The sequence below is a fragment of the Topomyia yanbarensis genome, chromosome 1, assembly GCF_030247195.1.
Source record: "Topomyia yanbarensis strain Yona2022 chromosome 1, ASM3024719v1, whole genome shotgun sequence".
Classification (NCBI taxonomy): Eukaryota; Metazoa; Arthropoda; class Insecta; order Diptera; family Culicidae; genus Topomyia; species Topomyia yanbarensis.
The window spans coordinates 88,818,757-88,839,478 of NC_080670.1; the positions used below are offsets into that span (position 1 = coordinate 88,818,757).

General features: G+C 36.5%; 1 protein-coding gene across 4 annotated transcripts in view; it reads left to right on the forward strand.

The window, feature by feature from the left end:
• Nucleotides 1-19,045: 19,045 nt before the first annotated feature.
• LOC131694114 (broad-complex core protein-like) overlaps nucleotides 19,046-20,722 on the forward strand; it is a 221,354-nt gene continuing 219,677 nt past the window's right edge. For 2 of the 4 annotated variants that reach the window (XM_058982557.1, XM_058982565.1), the window contains exons 1-2: nucleotides 19,047-19,609; nucleotides 19,673-20,021. In XM_058982557.1, the coding sequence (XP_058838540.1) occupies nucleotides 19,456-19,609; nucleotides 19,673-20,021 (503 nt within the window). In that variant the 5' untranslated portion in view covers nucleotides 19,047-19,455. Of the gene's footprint in view, nucleotides 19,610-19,672; nucleotides 20,022-20,722 lie in introns of all 4 variants that reach the window. The other 2 variants (XM_058982549.1, XM_058982574.1) reach the window with 2 other exon arrangements.

Genomic DNA, 20,722 nt, shown 5'->3' on the forward strand with positions numbered 1-20,722 from the left:
TCAATGCCCGCTTTTAAAGTTTACTGACCGCACTTTACTCACGAGGATTGTCCACCGGTGTTAACTGTCTTTTAGAAAGCGTACGAGAACCAAGGAACCAATGTTCGCGCGCTAGTCTGGATTCTTCGGATACTTCTAAATCACTTATAACTTTCTAACGAAAAAAGCACTTTATTGTGCGATCTAAAAATGTATGTTTGCGGAACGAAAAACGTCTTGATTGCGCGACGGTTTATTTTATCTGATTTTATCTCCTATGCACATGGTACAGCTGACCGGCTATCGTGAGAAGTACGAAGCAAAAAGTCTATTTGCACATCTTCGATCTACTATCGTAAAACGGGGTATATTTGATCACCAGGGTAAGTTTGGTCAAATGAGACTTTTTTCAGTAACAAAATATGTTCTGCATCTACTGGCAACGATTATTTTGTCATTTAATGTACCTTTTATGAACATAAATTCAAATTGAAAATGATACAACTATCACGCATTGTTTCAATCTGTTCAAACAATTCCTTGTATATTAATGAAATCAATCAATGAAACTTCAACTGAACTAATCACTTTTTTTAGAAACCGTAAATATTTTTGTCCAATAATTTATCTAAAGAATCCGAGATTTTTACTGCTAACTATTTCATTTCGACTATTTTCCCGTAAAAGTTCAATAAAAGTCGGCCGTATCCTTCCAGGTAATTTGGTTTTCTTACGAGACGACACAATATCGGACCATAAAATCGCCTGCAGATATGCAATTTACATAAAATTTTGAGCGTTATTTCTTATTTCGATACACATATTTTGCTGATCAAAGTTACCCCGAATACAACGAATGAAAATCTACAACAAATTTATTTTCTTTTTATAGTGAAACGAAATAAATTACCAAACAATTTGGACGTTTTCATCTGTGGGTACCAGTACTTGTTTTAAAAATGCAAATAGTTACGACTATCTGATTTGAAGAAATGTATTCGAAAAACTAAAAAAATTGATCAATGTTCCCTCGTTTTACGGAACCTGCGCTCATGAAGCGAGACAGGCCAAGAACAACCGTGGTAGGGAATGAGATCGCACTGATCGCAGATTGCGGATCGTATTGAGGGTGTTCAAGATTCCCTGAGATTTTTATTCCTTTCTCGCTCGACCAGGAGTAATACAGCATTTGCTAGCATTCACTTGCTTGCTGAAAACAAGGTTCGATTCCAGTAAGTCTCATCAACAAACAGAACCTCTTCACCTACGGGACATCGTAAAGTAGAAGTCGTTTAGTGTGTTCACAAGCAGGCATGGGAAAAATCATTTCACGAAACGGTCAATTTGAAATCATCCACCAACATGCTCCTACTGTGAAACCCGATCTCGGCAACCCTTCTTGTGTAGAGTTACGCGTTCGTGCGAAAGCGAGAAACAAAACAAAAAACTGAAAAAAGTGACAGCGCACGACAATGTTAGTGTTCACCCAATGATTCATTCTTCATCACATAGGTATATAGTGTTTTGAATGAAAGCAGAAAGGATCGCAAATGAATACATTCTTTCATTCTAGGGTTCGTCGCGGTGCGGATGTGGGCGGTAAATGGATTGTCCGCACCGCAACCGCAAAAAATAATAAAACCGCACCGCTTACCGCAACCGCACTTTAATTACCACACCGCACCGCGCGGTAATGCGGTAAATGCGGTAAAATTTTAATATTTTTAAAAATAGTGTTGAAAAATTATATAATAAAATGCTTTTCTTATTCACACGAAATTTAACTTTAAGGGACTCCTCAGAATGTAATGTTTATGAAAAAAATCAACTTTTCCATTTTCTATTAATAAAATTCCAAGGGGGTGGCGTAGCGTAGTTGGTAAATCAATTGCCTTGTACGCAGCGCACCTGGGTTCGAGTCCCGACCACGCACATAGGGTTAGAAATTTTTCATAAGAGATTTTTCTAACCCGAAGAGGCGAATGACCTTAAGGTTAAAACCTCTATAATCGAAATAAAAAAAAAATAAAATTCCGAACATTTTAAGGCAAACAATGTACATTCAAAAACGTTCTACTGCAGTAACAGGAAAACTTTTATTTTAGCAACCCTTCAGTTAATTGAGAAAAGTGGTATAAAAAAGGAAATAAGAAATGAAGTTGCATATTTTTTTCTTTAAATTTTCGTATTTTCAATGTTTTTGACATATCAAAATGAAATGGACGATTTTCACATTTACGTAGTAAAAACCACCTTTCATTCTTAAAGGAATTTCACCAAAAAAATTTAAAGTCGAAATACCAGTACTTCTATATAGTAGCGCATATATTCCAATACAGTGAAATAAAAACATATTGTATTTCATCAATAAGAACAACGCCACATTTGACGAAAAAAATGCTCTATACATTACATCTAATCAGGAGTCCGGTCTCAACCGGTACAGAATTATTGAACATTAGAAAAACCGCAAGAAATGTATGATTTGTAGTATACAGCAGAAATGATATTTAAAAATAGGGGGTTTTACGGACAAAATATACCAAAACTTCCGCATCCTTCAAGAAACAGATGTATTCTCATTCAAAAACTAAGATTGCTCCCTTTAAAATGTATGAAGTGTAATTTTCTAAAGGCTAGTTCAAAAGTTCTAGAATTTAATGTATTTTCCTCTAATATTTTCCCAAAGAGCCAATGGCAAAAACTTCAATTGAAGTGAACGGGAGTCAAACTATGTGGTATTTGCAAAGCAAGCTTCAAAAAAGCTACAAGATAGTCTTAACTGAAAAATATTAGCACTTAATTTGGTAGAAAATTATAGTAAATTTGAATGGAAGTACGCGAAAAAAGTTATGTAGCATACTTTTTGAAAAAGAGTTCAATAAAATTGACTGCCGAAAAATTCAAATTGAATTTACACAGCAATCAAAGAAGATAGAAATACGATGTTGATGAACAAATGATAGAATAATCATCCTAATTTGGACCCCTCCTTATTTTGGACGCTTTCATACATTTGTATCCTTTACTGCCAATTACTCCAAATTCGTTTGGTTTGATGAAGATAATTATGTTCTTTGGGTTGTGTTTAATTACTTTATCTCTAATTCCCACAATAATTACATTATCTCTAATTCCTTTAAATTAGTCAAAATTCACAGTTGAAAAATTGATATCGAAAACGATTTATAATTCCACGATTTCCAACAGAAATCGGGAGAAGCGATGCACTTTTAAATTGGATTTAAGAGCACAAATTTATTGTTTTTAAATGATCTAATAATTTTGCCTTTATTTGGATCTTGCATTTTATATATTTTAAATGGTTAGTTTGTGAAGTTTTACTTAGAAATATGAAATAACTAGTCCAAAATAAGTCGTAAAAATAATAGCGTCAAAATATTTCGGACACAGCTAGATTTTCTGTCGTTATAGCAGTTTGTTTATGAATTTAGAATAATCAAAATTATCACCTAATCAATTTTCTTTTGCGGTGCGGTTGCGGTAAAACCGCGCGGTAAAAGCTTTTTCCCGCACCGCATCTGCGGGAATAAGTGTCTCACCGCACCGCAGATTTTGCGGTGCGGGTGCGGTAAATACCGCGCGGTTGCGGTAATTACCGCAACCGCGACGAACCCTATTTCATTCACAATGATTCATTTCAAAACATTCACCAGATCGTTCTAATAAAAAAAATTGTCGTTCTTGTTTATAGACCTTTGAAATTTTCACTTGATGATATCAAGTAAGTAGTTTGCAATGCGCTGGTGAAAAAAACAATTTTTAGAGTGAAACGACGCTGTACCCAGAAAAAGATCCTGTTGCAAGTTATCCAGGAGGAGGGCAGAAAATTCCACTGCAAAGCAGATAAGAATTTCAAATATAAGCAAGCACCGCTAATTCTCGAAAATTTCAAAAGGAACATTTTTAAAATGCACCCTGCTGTCTAGGCAGTAATGAATTTACCAGCACCGCCAAACGAGAAAACCTAATCGCGGAGCCGTAACATGGATTGTTTGAAAAATTCGAAATTGTTAATTATACAATTTTCATGTATGTCATGTAGGGGAATTATGGTTAAAACCGACACCTTAAGCTTAACACTTTTTCTGAGTTTCCACAAAATCAATAAAATTATAATTTTTGTGCAGAATACTTTTTTAGAAATTTTTTAACAGCGCTTAATTTTTTCAGCGCTTAAAAAAATTAATTTCATTAAAAATTATTGGTTGTAAAACTTGGAAAACAAAATGACGTTTTGTAGTCACTGCGGGTAAAACCGACACCCCATAGGGGTAAGATTGACACCCCCTTTAATTTATTTTCCCTCTACTTTATTGAAATCTTTATCTTTTATAAAAATGAGATATATGCGTGATTAATAAAATGTGAGTATGAATGATGCAAATATGTGCTTTTTATAGCTTCATCATGTAGTGAGGACAAGAAAGTTCGAAAGCGTGGTGCTATAGATAAGAGTATTTTATTCTATAGGACTATTTCTTGATGTGGGTATTTCCAAATAATCCTTACGCACATCATTGCAACCTTCAGTGTCTTTTTATTTTGTAAGAGAAGATTTTCAAGCGTCCTTCGTTCTGCAAATCGGATTCATTCACTTATAAGTGACACACACACTTCTTAGTAAAACTATCTTTTTCAGACTTTAATTTTTCGGGACTTTGATCATCAACGATCTACTGGGGTATACATAAGATCATTGTCTCATTGTGATAAAGTTCGTCTATGACAAACCAAGAGAACACTAGAAATTCGGTTTGATGAGCTTTTTGCAGAAATAGCAAAAGCTTCGATAGAACCAGATAAGCAAAATTCCAATTTTTGATTTTTAAAGAGACTTACAAGAAATAAACACAATAAAAGTATTTCTGTGTATGTCTGCTATTACTATAGTGTGCTAATAGTGTACTTGAAGTGTCACAAAGATCCCCAGCATTTTATAATGAATCGCAAGTATACACAACCATCTTAACAGCGTGTCAGTTTTACCCTAACCATAGGGTGTCGGTTTTACCCCAACAGCGCACTTTTTTTTATAAAAGCAATTAAAAATATTGAATTTCTCAAACTCTTCTTCAATGCACCTAGTTGATCATAGGAAAGGCCGAGAATAATATGTATTGAAAAATAGGTGATTTGAAAAGCTCTTGTTCGGTTAAAACCTTAAAATCTACCAACAAAATTCAACATCCAGACGAGTATGACCGCTGCTGTCGTATGTTTTGTTTATTTTTATGACATTCGGCGTACTAACGTAAATCCATTTTTTTGTTCAAATGCTCTACATAAACGTACTAATAATAAAGTGTCATTATGAAATTAATAAAAAATTGATTTCTAGGAAAAGTTGTGGGGTGCCGGTTTTACCCACAGTGTCGGTTTTTCCCACAATTACCCTACAAGCATGCATTTGCCCAGAAATAACTTTAATAAACGATTCCGTGCATATAACAATATCAATTTCAAGTGGATTCTAGTGCTACATACTTCCCAATATTGATTATAGTGTGCATTAGCAGTATAAAGTTAACCTAACCCAACTGGAGAATACAATCTCACATTCATTTGTGAACTAAAAGTTGATTCACTTGTGAATGTTTACAATTCAATCTTCCGATTCAATCCGCGAATAAAGAACCACAATCTTCTTCATTCAACATAGTACGTGTCATTCTTTTACCTGGCTCACTTTTTCGGAAGTTCATCTCTACCTACGTTCAGTTGTGTTATTTAGAGAGTTTTAGTCGGATCGTGAATGAACGACTGGCTGCTGTCAAAGCAATGAACGGATTCGCCAAGAATCATGCGAATGAATGATAATTCCCATCTCACAAGTAGTTTTCCCAATTTTGGACTTAGCGTCAGCCCGGTGCATTGGTCAAGTACCGTCGTTCTGCAGAGACGAAGTCGAAACGCAAACACTAGGACTAATTATAGTTAGGTTTTGTGCACTTCATGCATAAAGACGGTTTTAAACCCATTTTCTCATTAGGAAGTAATATAGCACCCCAAAATCGCTGTGACAATGGCCACCTACGACGGTACCTAAGTTCATAGAAGTAAGAACTGGATAATGTTCAATGGGAGGAGTAAAGGAAAATTTAAAAAACGATTTTTTTATGCTAATGTCTTTAAAATGCATAAAACGTCGAAACTTGATTAAATCCCGAAAAAAATGTTGAAAATCGTCAACCTAATTTTTTCGACTGGCAATGGATTTATGGACTGTACAGAGGCGTAGCTAGGGAAGTAAGGGGAGTCCCCCCTCCCGACACGTAGCTTATCAGGTCCATGGCTGGCGAGCATGTGTAGATGGAAAGTGTATTAAGAATGTAATAGACATTTCCACAATTATATTGAACACAATTGGCCATGAAGTCATAGTATGAAGAAATGAGAACGGCACAATTGCACTGTTAGGCGGATTAAAACAGGTTTTTGTTCTCGTTTATAAGTTAAATTTATCACTTTGAACGTTTCGTATGTGCTAGTACTGATAAGTAGAGTTATTATGGAAGATCTTTCGAATTTTCGTCAAGTTTAAAATAAAATATTATGACTGTAAATATCGATCTTCCCATGATCATCGAAAAGTTTGTGCCTGTTTCTCGATGTACAGATTCTCCTCGAACACCGAACCCAAGTTAACGATGTACAAACCCTAGTTCAAACATCCGCGTTCATTTACGAGAATAATTCGTACAAGGTAAAATTAGTCAACGCTAATGCTGATAAGTGAGATAAAGAGAAAACTGGTGTCACTAACTTGTGTGTACGCCCACCGTGTACGTACATGCGATTCGGTTGAGCAGGCGAAGATGTGCACGATTTTTGTACGAAACAGCGTGTTCGGTTTTGTATGCGAAATGTTGGTTTAATATGAGCAAAGAACTTGAGCGAACGTTATATTCGTGGTTCATGGTTAAAATGAGTTTTCTCAAAAAGTGTACTCCAAAGTTGTCTCTCGCGACCTTAAAATTTCATTGATGACATTGATGTTGAAACTGCATGGATTGTGGCAAATCGGGTAATCTGTAATCAGAAAACTATTTTATAATCATAGTCACGTTGGCTATGTTTAGACTAGAGGGATTTCTTTCTTTTTTATAATTTGTAAAAGTTATATAACGATTTGTGAAAATTTCAAATATTTACGTTATTTTTTGGCCTATTAGGGACCATAAAAATGGAAAAAGTTAACATTTTACAAATCCCTCTCGACCAAACATAGCGGTATATTTTCTGAACAATTGGAGAAAAAATTATTGAAATCGGACCAGTACTTCTATGAAAAGTCTTACTTGACCGCTTAAAAAACACTACATTCGGGAAAACGCGTTTAAAGAAGTACGGTATATAACTCGATAGTAGCAACTTACTAGATAATCTACTACACCGGGTCCGCAGAGGTCACCTTTCTCATCACGAAAATGTTCTTGGCTTTGCACATTTTGCTCTCTCTGTTGAATTCGGGCCTGTTTTGCCACGACTCCCACTTTGCTTTCAGAACAAGTTATACGTTCACCGTCGAGTCGAGAAGCACATCTTTCAGCTACAGTCCCCAAGGTAATTCCCATCACCTCCATAGCTTGTAAAATCGATGAAAATCCTTGGTTGAAGATAGTGACTGCCAAATAATTCACAACATTGACCACCTGCCTGCCAGAATTTGTGCATGTGTTTTGGCGCTAAGGAACAGATTCCACTATTCAGGCTCATTAATGTTTTGGGTGTGAGCTCCAAAGCATCTTTCTAATAAATCATTAGATGATAGACATTCGTAGATCCTGAAAAGTTTCGAAAGTTTCTAAAGTTCCTTTTACGTCAGCCTGACGCCACTTGCACCAACTGTCCTCGCCGTGTGAACACTTTGAGTGTTGAGGATTTTTATTCGATGCCAGAGAGGCTTCTTTCGGTGAGTTATTTATTGAAATTTTAAATCAATAACTATCAAGTATGTACCCGGCATGCTTTCACTTTTGGTAGGACATATGTGGTATACTAAGGAACATCGAATACAAAAGCAACTTTTTTAGATAAGATACGGGATGCTGTTATGACGTCATCGCCTTAACCGAGACGTTGCTCGACAACCGTACTCTGTCTCGCCAGGTGTTTGGTTCAACATTTGATGTCTTCCGCTGTGACCGCATCAGGTGGTTGTAACGGGACCGTAAAGGGGAAAGCCGTAGCCGTAGATGGATATTTGCGACCTTCACTTAAGCGCCAGGCAGGCTTTTACCCCTGCGTGAAAGGGCCTTTTTTATGAATACACTTAAGTTTTTTTACGCGGATTTTGAAATTTACGCGGTTTTCATTTACGCGGATTTTGAAATTTACGCGGTTTTCATTTACGCGGATTTTGAAATTTACGCAGTTTTCATTTACGCGGATTTTGAAATTTACGCGGTTTTTGAAATTTACGCGGTTTTCATTTATGCGGATTTTGGAATTTACGCGGTATCCATCAACGAGGTTCCCTTTAACGCGGATTCTTAAATTTAAGTGGTCTTCATTTACTCGGATTATTAAATTTACGCGGTTTTCATTTACGCGGAATTTGAAATTTACGCGTTTTTCATTTACGCGGATTTTGAAATTTACGCGGTTTTCATTTACGCGGTTTTTGAAATTTACGCGGTTTTCATATACGCGGATTTTGAAATTTACGCGGTTTTCATTTACGCGGCATGTATCCCCCGCGTAAAAAAACCTGAGTGTAATTCTGAAATTCCCGTGCCCGGCTGGGACTCCTCAGGGCGGGTTCCAATCCACTAAGCCAACCCAATGCGCGACCCCCGAAACACTACAACCTGCGACTTTTTTTTAACAAAATTTGTACCTAAAATACATTTTTCAGCTTAATTTAATCAATTACCTTGTGATTATTTCAATCAAGCCAAATGGTTGTCGAATTAATTGGAAATCTACAAATTGCCACCATGTGCTCGGTGAGACAATTGGCTGGAACAATAGCCTTTTGTTAAATAGGATTAATCAATAAAGCGTGCCAAATTGTTACCTGTAGTTTAGCGTTTTTCCGCTTAGATAATCGTTATCCTATTCGCACTGAATTTGTATATTTAACTTCACAACTTTATTGTATTCTGTCGGTCCATCGGCACATGGCTACCGATTAGTTCCTAGCTTCCTTTCGAGGTATGTTCTGACTGGTGGTTGAACTATGAGAGCGAGTCGAGTCAAGTTTATTAGCTCAAATAGCTTTGCCTCGTAAACGGACCCGAAGATCGGCTATTGTGTGGTTCGAGTGTCAACGAATTTCCCGCTGGTCTAATCATTTTACCCATCTGGCGAAACCCAACCGATCGAGAACAGAGACCGGGAACGCGAAACAAAAAAAGTGAAGATCACTATGGGCTGGGATTATCTTAAAAGCAAGATTTGTAACTCCGTTACATGGTGGTGTACTCATCGCCGTTCGTCCCGTATAAAAGCCCGAGTAATTATCGATGAGCGGTGGGCGAGCTCCGAGCAAGGGTGGATATTAGTGAAACTTGCCGATCGCAATCTCTTCCTGTGTGTTGTGTATTTTTCACCTGACAGAATTCGTGATTACAGCCTGATGTATATATGTATATATATATATATATATATATATATATATATATATATATATATATATATATATATATATATATATATATATATATATATATATATATATATATATATATATATATATATATATATATATATATATATATATATATATATATATATATATATATATATATATATATATATATATATATATATATATATATATATATATATATATATATATATATCTTTCCTCCGTTTCTTTCATCGCCTCGATCGCTGCCCCGTCTGATGATATTGTTATACAGGGCGACTTCAACCTGGTGTTGCCAGGGATGTTATGGATTTCTTCGATTGGATATCGAAAAGTATGCGCTTATCAACAATGCCAGTTGTATCTTGGACAACTACAGTAGCGCAACTCTTCGGCAAATTAATAATATCATCAACGAGAATGGACGTACATTGGACATCTGCTTTGTAAGTGTCCGGGACTACGCTCCGTACTGCTGCGCCGCTCCGACTCCGTTAGTCCAGCATGCGCGCCATCAGCCCCCACTACATCTTGTACTCACAGGTAACCTAGGAGTGAATTTTGAAAACGTCTTAAGCTCTATCGTTTACGATTTTAAAAACGCCGACTACGACAGCATCGTTAGCACGCCGTTGGATATAAACTGGGACGAAAAGCTAAACAATGATGACGCGAACGGTTTTCTAATATTCTTAACTACCTAATTGACTATCATGTGCCAAAACGAACAGTCAGCACCAATCAACACCCTCCCTGGCAATCAACAGTGCTTAGACGATTAAAAACTGCCAAAAGAGCTGCATTTAAAAAATTCTCGAAGCATAAGACATTTGCATTACGAAACCACTACTTTTAACTCAACCACGAATACAAACAGTAAAGCAGACATTTTAGATACCAGCGAAACGTCGAACGTCAACTGAAATCCAAGCCCAAGTCGCTTTGGACATATGTGAACGAGCAGCGAAAAAATCCGGTTTACCATCTTGTATATCATTAAATGGAGTTTGAGGCACCGACATTAAGGAAATTTGCCAATTGTTCTCCGACAAATTTTCAAGCGTTTTTTTTCCGACGAGAGCCTTCCACCACAACAAGTCGCTGTCGTTGATTGACTCCTTCTCTAGGACGAACCATCAACCGAATTTGTGTCGATAATGTTTCCATTCTTGCAGCAAGAAGCTGAAAGCATCTAGTTCCCCGGGCCCAGATGGCGTTCCCTCGATTTTTGTCAAAAGGTGCATCAGTGGGCTTCTTGAACCTCTTCGGCGAGTCTTTGTGCTAAAAGAAAAAAACAGATTTCAGCTTCCGAGCTACGAAAACCGTTGTCAGTTAATACAGCTCGGTACTCTAAGCAACCGGAGGGATTGCTTTCGAGCCCTGTTCGTCTCGGACTTACTGTCTGCCAGGGTTGATTGACCTACAATACTCGGACGCCTCGATCTTCAAGCTCGCGTTCGAGCTCTGTGCAATAACTCTCTTCTGCGAGTCCCGTTCAGGAGAACCAACTATGAGCGCCAGAGCGCTGTTACCGGACTCCAGCGTGTGTTTAATAGTTTTTCAACCTGACAAGGAATTCTATTAAATCTAAAATAGGGTGTATTCTGAAATGTAATTAGTTTAAGTAACCACCACTGGTGCCAAGGGGTCTGTTGGTGACGGTACAACAAATAAACAAATAAACAAAACGTACTAAAACTTTGTTGAAGACTCTAGACCTCTAAAATACGAAATAAGAAAGGTAGCATCGCAGCGTCACCTATGCAGTGAAAATTCAAATTAACCGAAATAAGGCACAGGTAACGGAAATATGGCACAGGTAATACAAATATACTTTGCTAAAGATAGGGGAGCCCGGGGCTAGATGGCGGTTGGGGTAAGTTGGCGGATTCCCTTTTTCTCTGTTTCCATTAGACTATAGCGCTACCTCTTCTTGTGTTCCTCAAATTATGTGAAACTCGTTATCCAATGTGGTTTTGTTGCAAAACGATTTGATTGGTGGAAGTTGTGGGTGATATTGTGTTTTCGAGCATACCAAGTAAATTTTCTAAATTTTTAATACTTTGCGTTATTTAGGGTGATTTTCAATCTATTTCCCGAATGATTATATTTTTCGATAGCGCGTGAAGAGAGCTTTCAGTATCCGTATAGATATTACATCTATCCACAAACAAAAGTTATTTTTTAAACAGTTTTTAATAAAATATGCGGTTGGGGTAAGTTGGCGGTGCTCCACACGGGACAAGTTGGCGGTATTATTTACAGTGCAAAAAAAGTCATCAAAAATTTTTATTTCTGGAATTCACTCCAAAGTAAGAAAATCTTTTTCTTGTGTATCTCGCCAATGTAGGAGACATTAATTCCGGCCAATTGCATGAAGTATTTCGAAAATTTACTTTTGAATAGGGAGTACGCGTCAAAGTCAAAATGCTGGGGTATTGAAACTGAAATATAATAGCAAATGTCGGTTAATATACAGTTTTCTCGAAAAGACATTCAGTATGTTCCAAAAGGACCCTTGAAGTTATTGAATCTCCATTTGATTGCTTAGTTTTGGCGTATACTCAAATACCGCCAACTTGCCCCGAGCCGGGGTAGGAAGTTGGTGGGTTTTCTGCCTCACATATTTTTGTCTCTAAAAACGAAGACAATGCATCAAACACTTTTTAAAAAATCAGAGATGTTGCCAACAGTCTGCTCTTTCATGCCGCATGTTCTATTTTGCAAGATCTATCTATATTAAATCGGGAAAAATTGAAAACTGAAAACACCACCAACTAGCCCCGGTCTCCCCTACTCTACCTGATGCGATAAAGCCAGTGCATTATGGTCCCAAAGCAGTATTTAGGAAGACAAAACTATTTGCGCCAAAACCGTTGGTTTTAGATATATAGTATCTTCGGCAAACTTTGTTAGTACTTTCTTGCCAATTTTTTTATATTAGTTGAATTAGGGTGGTCTTAGTTGTTAGGGTGTTCAAAGTATCAACTTCTTAAATATGTAAAATTCAGCTACATAATGTTCTACAAAGTTATAAACCAATCAAATTGAAGCAACTTTTCTGATGAAACTGTGGCTATCTCTAATGGTTCATGTGCTATGATTTTTGCAATATTTAAGGTGGGGTGGCTCTTTAAAAATTGGTTTTCTATTAATATCTTTTTATGTGTTAATTTCTCGCTAATACTTTGTTCTAGAGGTTTTTAGAACTTTTGTAAATACACATTTTTGCCGAGGCAATGAAGTTTCTATCTCTTTTTTTGCATAGTTACAGGCGATTTTCAAAACAAAAAAAAACGTTTCAAAGCAATATATCTTTCAGCATTGCAAATGGATTTTTAATTTCATTTAATTTCATTTGAAAGATCGGAACTTTTGTAGTTTTTGGTGAAAAAACTGCGGGAGCGTTATTTCTGTAAAATAAATAATTAATTTTTGAAAATGGTGTATTTTTCAACAAAAATCGTTCATAACTTTTCAAATAGACGAGGTAATAACTTTGTTACTTCAGCAAATTCTTCGCCATACAAAGTTCTAAAAGTGCTGCAAATAAAGTATTTACGATAAATCAATGTATGAAGTGACAAATGAAAAATAGTGATTTCAAGAGGTCACGTTTCATCGCTCAATCTTTTATGGTAAAATCAACTGAGAAATAGTCAATGTGTGTTATAATGAAAATCTATTGAATATGTGACACTGTTTGAAAACACAACATTTTATCGTACAACTACATGTTAGCGTGAATTCACAATAGTGTTAATAGCGTACTATAGTAAACTCTAAATAAATGTTATCTATTACGGGGCCAATAAAGCAAGTACCGTCATCGTGCATTATATAGATGCTAGGGAATTATGCTTTATGAGTTATTTTTCCAGTTCTCGGTTAGCGATGTTCACACCTCTTACTTTTATTTGTTTTGAAGTAACAAAAAATTGAGAATCTTTCCTTAACTTACCCACAGCCGTCATTATAGTCGATAATTAATTTATACTTTCAAACATTGCATAAATGTTGCAAAAGCATGTAATAATTTCCGCTGCTATGAATAACAAACTCGTTTCAAGATTTTATTTTAAGATAACAAGACGTGAACTAAAATATTTTCTTTCTAGCACTCGTTTTGAGCACTAGTCCAAACCAAAAAGGATTTACTTAAGTGAGCATAGATAGCTTTTGTTGGCCGATTTAGAATTAACGATAATTTGCAGCTAACACTACTGTAAATCCACTGTACTATTTAGATGTACGGTAGATTGTTCTTTCAAAAACCTGTTTTAATCCACCTAGCGGTGCAATTGTGCCTTTCTCAATCATGAACACGAGAATTTTTGCGTTTTATTATATTTTTTTTTTTTTATATTTCGATTATAGAGGTTTAAACCTTAAGGTCATTCGCCTCTTCGGGTTAGAAAAATCGCTTATGAAAAATTTCTAACCCTATGTGCGGGGTCGGGACTCGAACCCAGGTGCGCTGCGTACAAGGCAATCGATTCACCAACTACGCTAGGCCCACCACCAATTTTTGCGTTGTTTATATTCATTAAAAGCTTTCAAATGCAAATATTACATTTTATTATTATACATAACATGACAAATATACAAGAAAAGAAATCATTATTCGAGTTCTAAAATTTTGTAAAAGAAAAAATAGCCACGGTAATAGTGAACTGAAAAAAGGTGCGAAATCAGCAAAGTCCAAAAAAGTCGATCTTTAACAAAAAAAAAAATATTTTAGTGATAACATAACATCTCGACGTTTCATACATTTTAAAGATGTTTGGCATCAAAAATACGAATTCGATTTCTGAAATTTCATAGGGTCCCCCCTTTGAAAAAAAATTTGAGTTCCGGCTTATATGAGAGACATTTTAGCGAAATTTTTACCTTTTTTGCTTTCATCGGAGTATCGGTTTGAATCGCAATTTGCTATGTGATCGCACGCCACAACCTGTAACTCCGGAACCGGAAGTCGGATCGGGATGAAATTAAATAGCCATTTACGGGAGCGCAACACCTTTCATTTGAGACTAAGTTTGGTTGAATCGGTCCAGCAATCTCCGAGAAACCGATGTGACTGTTATTCTGAATTTGGATACTTCCGCCGGGGCTTCCAGAACCGATGATGGTGGCTAATGTAGCCGAAGAGACTTTGAATGGATGTTAGTGACCTAATACTACAAATCGAAGCAGTTGTGGTCATATTTTGGAAAAAATTTCACCTTTATACACTCATGGCAGAATTTAATAAAATCGGCATTTTCTGCGTGATCGTGCTCAGCACCCTGTAATTCCAGAACCGGAAGTCGTATCCATCAGAAATTCAATAGCAGCCTATGGGAACGTTGCACCTTTCATTTGAGACTAAGTTTGTCAAAATCGGTTTAGCTATCTCTGAGAAAAATGAGTGACATTTTTGGTCACATTCACACACACATACGCACATACACACACATACATACATACACACATACATACACACGCACAGACGAATTCGACGAACGGAATCGAATGGTATATGTCACTCGACCCTCCGGGCCTCCGTTAAAAAGTCGGTTTTCAGAGCAATTGCAATACCTTTCTATTGAGAAAGGCAAAACGTTTACAAATCCAATAGAATTGCCATGGCATTCGGTATTATCACACTCAATGACTATTTCTCAGTTGATTTTACCATAAGAGATTGAACGTTGAAAACGTGACCTCTAAAAATCACTATTTCTCGTTTGTCACTTCATACATTGATTTATCGTAAATAGTTTGTTTGCAGCACTTTTAGAACTTTGTATGGCGAATAGTTTTGCTGAAATAACTAAGTTATTATCTCGTCTATTTGAAAAGTTATGAACGATTTTTGTTGAAAAATACACCATTTTCAAAAATTAATTATTTATTTTACAGAAATAACGCTCCCGTTGTCTTCCTAAATACAGCTTTTGGACCATAGTGCATTGTCTCGCTAATTTCCTTTTCTGACCCAGTGTGCATAGGCTTCGGGAGAAATTTCATCGCCTGGGAATTTTCAGTTAGAGTATGGTAGATGTACTACCGGGAACTATCTGAGAAGTTCGCATCCAAACTGGGAGCTAAAAGGCTTACGTGCGCAGAAGAGGTAAATGGCCCAACGCACAGAGGCATAACTAACTTCAAACCCTGGCCAAAATAGAAAAATATTGTTTTTGTTTATTTGTCCATATTTTCATGTTAATTTGTTCTTCAAAACATACTCTAACGTTTTGCTTAAAAAGAAAAGCGTTTTCTTTGGATAATTTTTGTATGCAATAATTTGAAATCAGTGATTTTTTACACATTTTATTAGCTTGAAAACCATTATCCCTCAATTTTCCAGATGGCTCCAAACCTAATTACCCAAAGTCAATATATAAATCAAAATCGTGCTTTTCATAGCAAAATCTAGCAACTACAATTGATTGGGGTCAATTTTAGCTTTTCTTTGTCATTTTTGGGTAAATTTATAAAAGTACTCACTTTCTTCAATTTTCCACATATTCATTAGTAAAAAAAGTACCTTGTCGGGTAAATCTGTTATAAGAAGAAGATTATTTGGAGTGTCCTCTCACTGTTCCATGAAGAAAACATTCCCAATTAATCCCATTCTTTTTTACAGCTGTTTGAAAATGTCGTGTTTTTTGCTCAAATTTAAGAGAATACAATTAAAAAATCAGTATTGGAGCTATTTTAAAGATCTTATATGAAAAGAATAATTTGAGACGGCGCCTGTGGTTGAGTGGTAAGCGTGACCGCTACTCATTCTTCGGAAGGGAAGTAAATCCGTTGGTCCCCGGTCCATGAGTTGATGGATCGATATCTAGTCCAGAAGTGAAGTCACCTCTCTGACGTCGGTAAAGAAGAAGTAGTATCCAAGTTCTACACACAAAAAAATAATGAAATTTAAACGACATGTAAATCAATACGAATGTAAACATACAAAGATTGAATCAAAACTTTGATTGAAAATTACGTTAAAATCAATGCACTCAATTGGAGCACCAAAAAGCATACAATTTTACACTTTCATTAGTGTAATATTACATGTCATCCATTTTACAGCAATATGCGTGTAAAAAATACATTGAAGTGCATTGGTTTTGCGTTTAAAGAAACTGTAATTTTTAATCCACGTGTAGAATTATAATAAAATTCGTTGAAGAAAGCATGACAAGTCGTGTGGATTTTTGGTGCAACTTAATTTTACATTTTTATTCATGCTCCAAATATGTGCATGAAAATAAACTTAAAATTACAAAATATTTTTTTCCGTGTATACTTACTAACAAATATCCTCACCCTACTTGTGGAGTGCGCAGTAGTATATACGGCATCTAACAAAAGCAAGTATCGAACTAACCATTCCTTCGCTCTCCTCCCGCGATCTACGTTAGGGCCTGGCCGGCGCCAGTATTGATCAACAAACAATTTAGGATTACCAGGAGTTGCGCATTGAAAGATGTTTCGCTACTCCCAAGCATAATTATCTACTTATTCCCTGTGCAACTTCAGCTAGTCCAGATCGATAACGGAGTAGCGGCCAGGGGTGGTCGCACAAGCTCAAGCCAAGCTTACATGTCAAGAATGATTTGATTGAGTCCCCCATATTATTTTTTGTTAGACTGCGTCCATTAATCAAATTGAGCTATTATGACCACGATAGCCATATAAAAGAGTGTGAAATATAACTTCCACTAACCTTACTATATGAAACGTAACGTACACAAGTTGCCTTGGAAACGTAAGCGAAGCATCAAACAAATTATGCAATCTTCTCATTCCAGTTCCTTGTCTCCAGATCGCAAGTGTTGACGTGAATAATCCAGATTGAATACGATAATCACTTGGATAGATTTCTATTACCGAATTTACAAAAACTTGAATATTTTTTATACTATAAGAAAACCAGAAAAGCAAAATAAACATATTAACTTGAAACAGAATGTTTTAATTGATGAAAACAGTTGAAACAGACTAAATCTCAATGAGAGGTTTTCTCAAACTGATAGATTACTCTAAAAACACGTTTACATTGAAAAATAATTATGCTCGTGGAATTCGCTTATTTACGACTGTGCATCACACTGCAAGGAGGTTTAATATTTTCATATTTTGGTCATAAATTGTCTAAAACCACGAAAAATAATTTTTCATCACTTGTTATCGTATAAAAAACTTAAAAACATGTGAAATAATTTTAGCCATGGATTTGATATAGTTACGCCACTGTGCAACGTACGCAGAGAAGTTTAAGAGCCCAACTTAGGAAGCAAATCGGAATGAACGAAGTGCATCCTAATGGATCACAAGAAGAAGACTGGGAGATAAGCGGCTCAAGGGATAGGAAATTAATGGCTCCAAGTTAACAGCGCAAAATTTGAGAGTTTACGTTCAAAGGGCATAATCGGTCTCTCACGCAGTAATACTTTGCTGTAGTGCCATAGTGAAAAGAGGCAGCGGCATAAGGTGGAGGTTTAGTGGTTGTAGAAGACACGTTCCCTGCCCACACTCCGAATAATCTGTCCAACTTCGCAAAATTTGTGTATAGTCAGTCCATAAGGATTCTCCTAAATACCACACTGAATCGAATACTAGGGAAGCCCGGGGCTAGTTGGCGTTTGGGGTAAGTTGGCGGAATCTCTTTTTCTCCGTTTCTATTGGGCATATAGCGCAGCCTCTCGTTGTGTACCTCATGTTATGTGAAACCCATCATCCAATGTGTTTTTGTTGCAAAACATTTTGTTTTGTAAAAGTTGTGGGCGATATTCTGTTTTCGAGTATACCAAGTAAATTTTCTAAATTTTCAACAGTTTGTGTTATTTAGGATGATTTTCAATCTATTTCCCAAATGATTATATTTTTCGATAGTGCGTGAAAAGAGATTTCAGTATCAGTATAGATATTACACCAATCTACAAACAAAAGCTATTTTTTAATAGTTTTTGTTTATAAAATATGGTCGGGGAAAGCTAGCGGTGATGCACGCGGGGCAAGTTACAGTACAAAATAGGTATCAAAAAATTTTATTTCTGGAATTCACTCCAAAGTAATAAAATCTTTTTCTTGTGATCTCGTCAATACAGGAGACAGTTACTTTGGTCAAAATTCCTTGGTATTGAGACTACAATATAATATCAAATGTCGGTTAATATACAGTTTTCTTGAAAAGACGATTGTGTTGTATTTTTCAAGATCTACCCGATCAGAAACCCATAACAGAAATATTTCATAACTATATCTCGCATTGTTACTTGTTATAAATTTCTGTTATTTTAACTACTAACGATACCTAATCTATAACACAATATGTTACCAAAATTGTGTTCTGTTGTAATCTTCTTATTTCATTCTGATCCGGATACCTACACCAAAGCGGTAAAAAATGAAAACTGAAAACACCGCCAACTAGCCCCAGTCTCCCCTACCTATAACATATAATTAACTGGACCCGTTTCGACTGTACTACTTCGCTTGCTTATCCGCTTTTAATAAACATTGAAAGGACCTTTTGTATGAGTCATTTTAGCTGTTGAAAATCTAAATGTGTCATTCCTTTCTAGTTAGCACAAGTACAAACATCCACTGGCTCTGGCAGCAGAACGCCGATAAGTCACCACCATCCCAGCTACACGGATAAATTGGTTGAAGATGCCCTATTCGCTCAAGGCGTTCCTCCACCATCCCATCTTAACAACCTTCACCACAATCCGTCAGCCCACGGCAGTTCCACAGTGAATCAGCTACTCAGAAGGGCAGCTGCGGCAGCTGCGTTGAGACGTGATAGAAACAATTCTAACCAATCTGATGAGCTGTCACTAAAACGGCATCGATTGTCCACAGACAACAATATGCTTGGTAACAACAACAACCTAGATGTGGTGAATCACATGCCACAAATTACTGCAACTGATTTTTCCACAAGTATGAAATCAAATAGCAGTACTCCACACTCCCCACACATTAAAGAGCATCATCGACATGATAGCAATAAAACGCCTAACGGTAAGAGCCCGAACCGTTCAAAACCATTTATGTTTTTAAATCAATTTTTGTCATTTGATACAGGTAATAATAACAACAACAACAGCATCAATATCAACAACAACACTAATAATTTGAACAACAATAACAACAACAATAATAATAATATTAACGCTCATAGCAAGGATAGCGTACAAGTCGATCAGTCCAGTGGAAGCATGGGAAGCATAGCTACCAACGGCGGAAGCTTAGGATCAAATACTGACAAAGAAAGTCTTACTCCCTCGCCATCTGTACGGTCCACTGATGATGTAAAATCGGAGCCAATGGAGCTGGTATGCAGTTCTAATGTCGAAAATGAGAACAGTACCGACTCGATTGCTGATGACTCCCGCGGCATACATCATCCTGTCGACATTAAAGGATCCATTAGGTAATATCCTTCCTGATCAGAAGTAAGATCGCTACAAAATGTCATCAAAACTATATTTTCAAACGATATTTGTTAGTTTTTTTTATTATTTGAAATACTAAAAGACCATGCATTATTTTATTACCTTCTACTCATGATAAGATCAATGTATCTAATTAATGTGTTGTTCTAGATTGTTGGGTCTACCATGAAACTAGTCATTTGGGGTAATGAAAACCTATTTATTTAAACGTCGCAAAACTTTTTTTTTCTATTTCATGCACAATGGGCGAGTTGCTAATTAGAGCGCCACCTTCAACGTTGCGTAACTTTTATCGTACTTGACCGAAAAAAAACAGATTGTATCCAGTTTCTTATAAAAATGTATTGTCCCGCTAGTCTCATGCACCAGTCGCCTCAACTCGACAAATTGAGACAATCTCTCTCTCTCTCTCTCTCTCTCTCTCTCTCTCTCTCTCTCTCTCTCTCTCTCTTCTCTCTCTCTCTCTCTCTCTCTCTCTCTCTTTCTCTCTCTTTCTCTCTCTCTCTCTCTCTCTCTCTCTCTCTCTCTCTTTCTCTCTCTCTCTCTCTCTCTCTCTCTCTCTCTCTCTCTCTCTCTCTCTCTCTCTCTCTCTCTCTCTCTCTCTCTCTCTTTCTCTCTCTGTGATTTTTTAGAGAGCAGTAAAAAAAATTAAGGAAAACCCTGAGACCTGAGAGAAAAT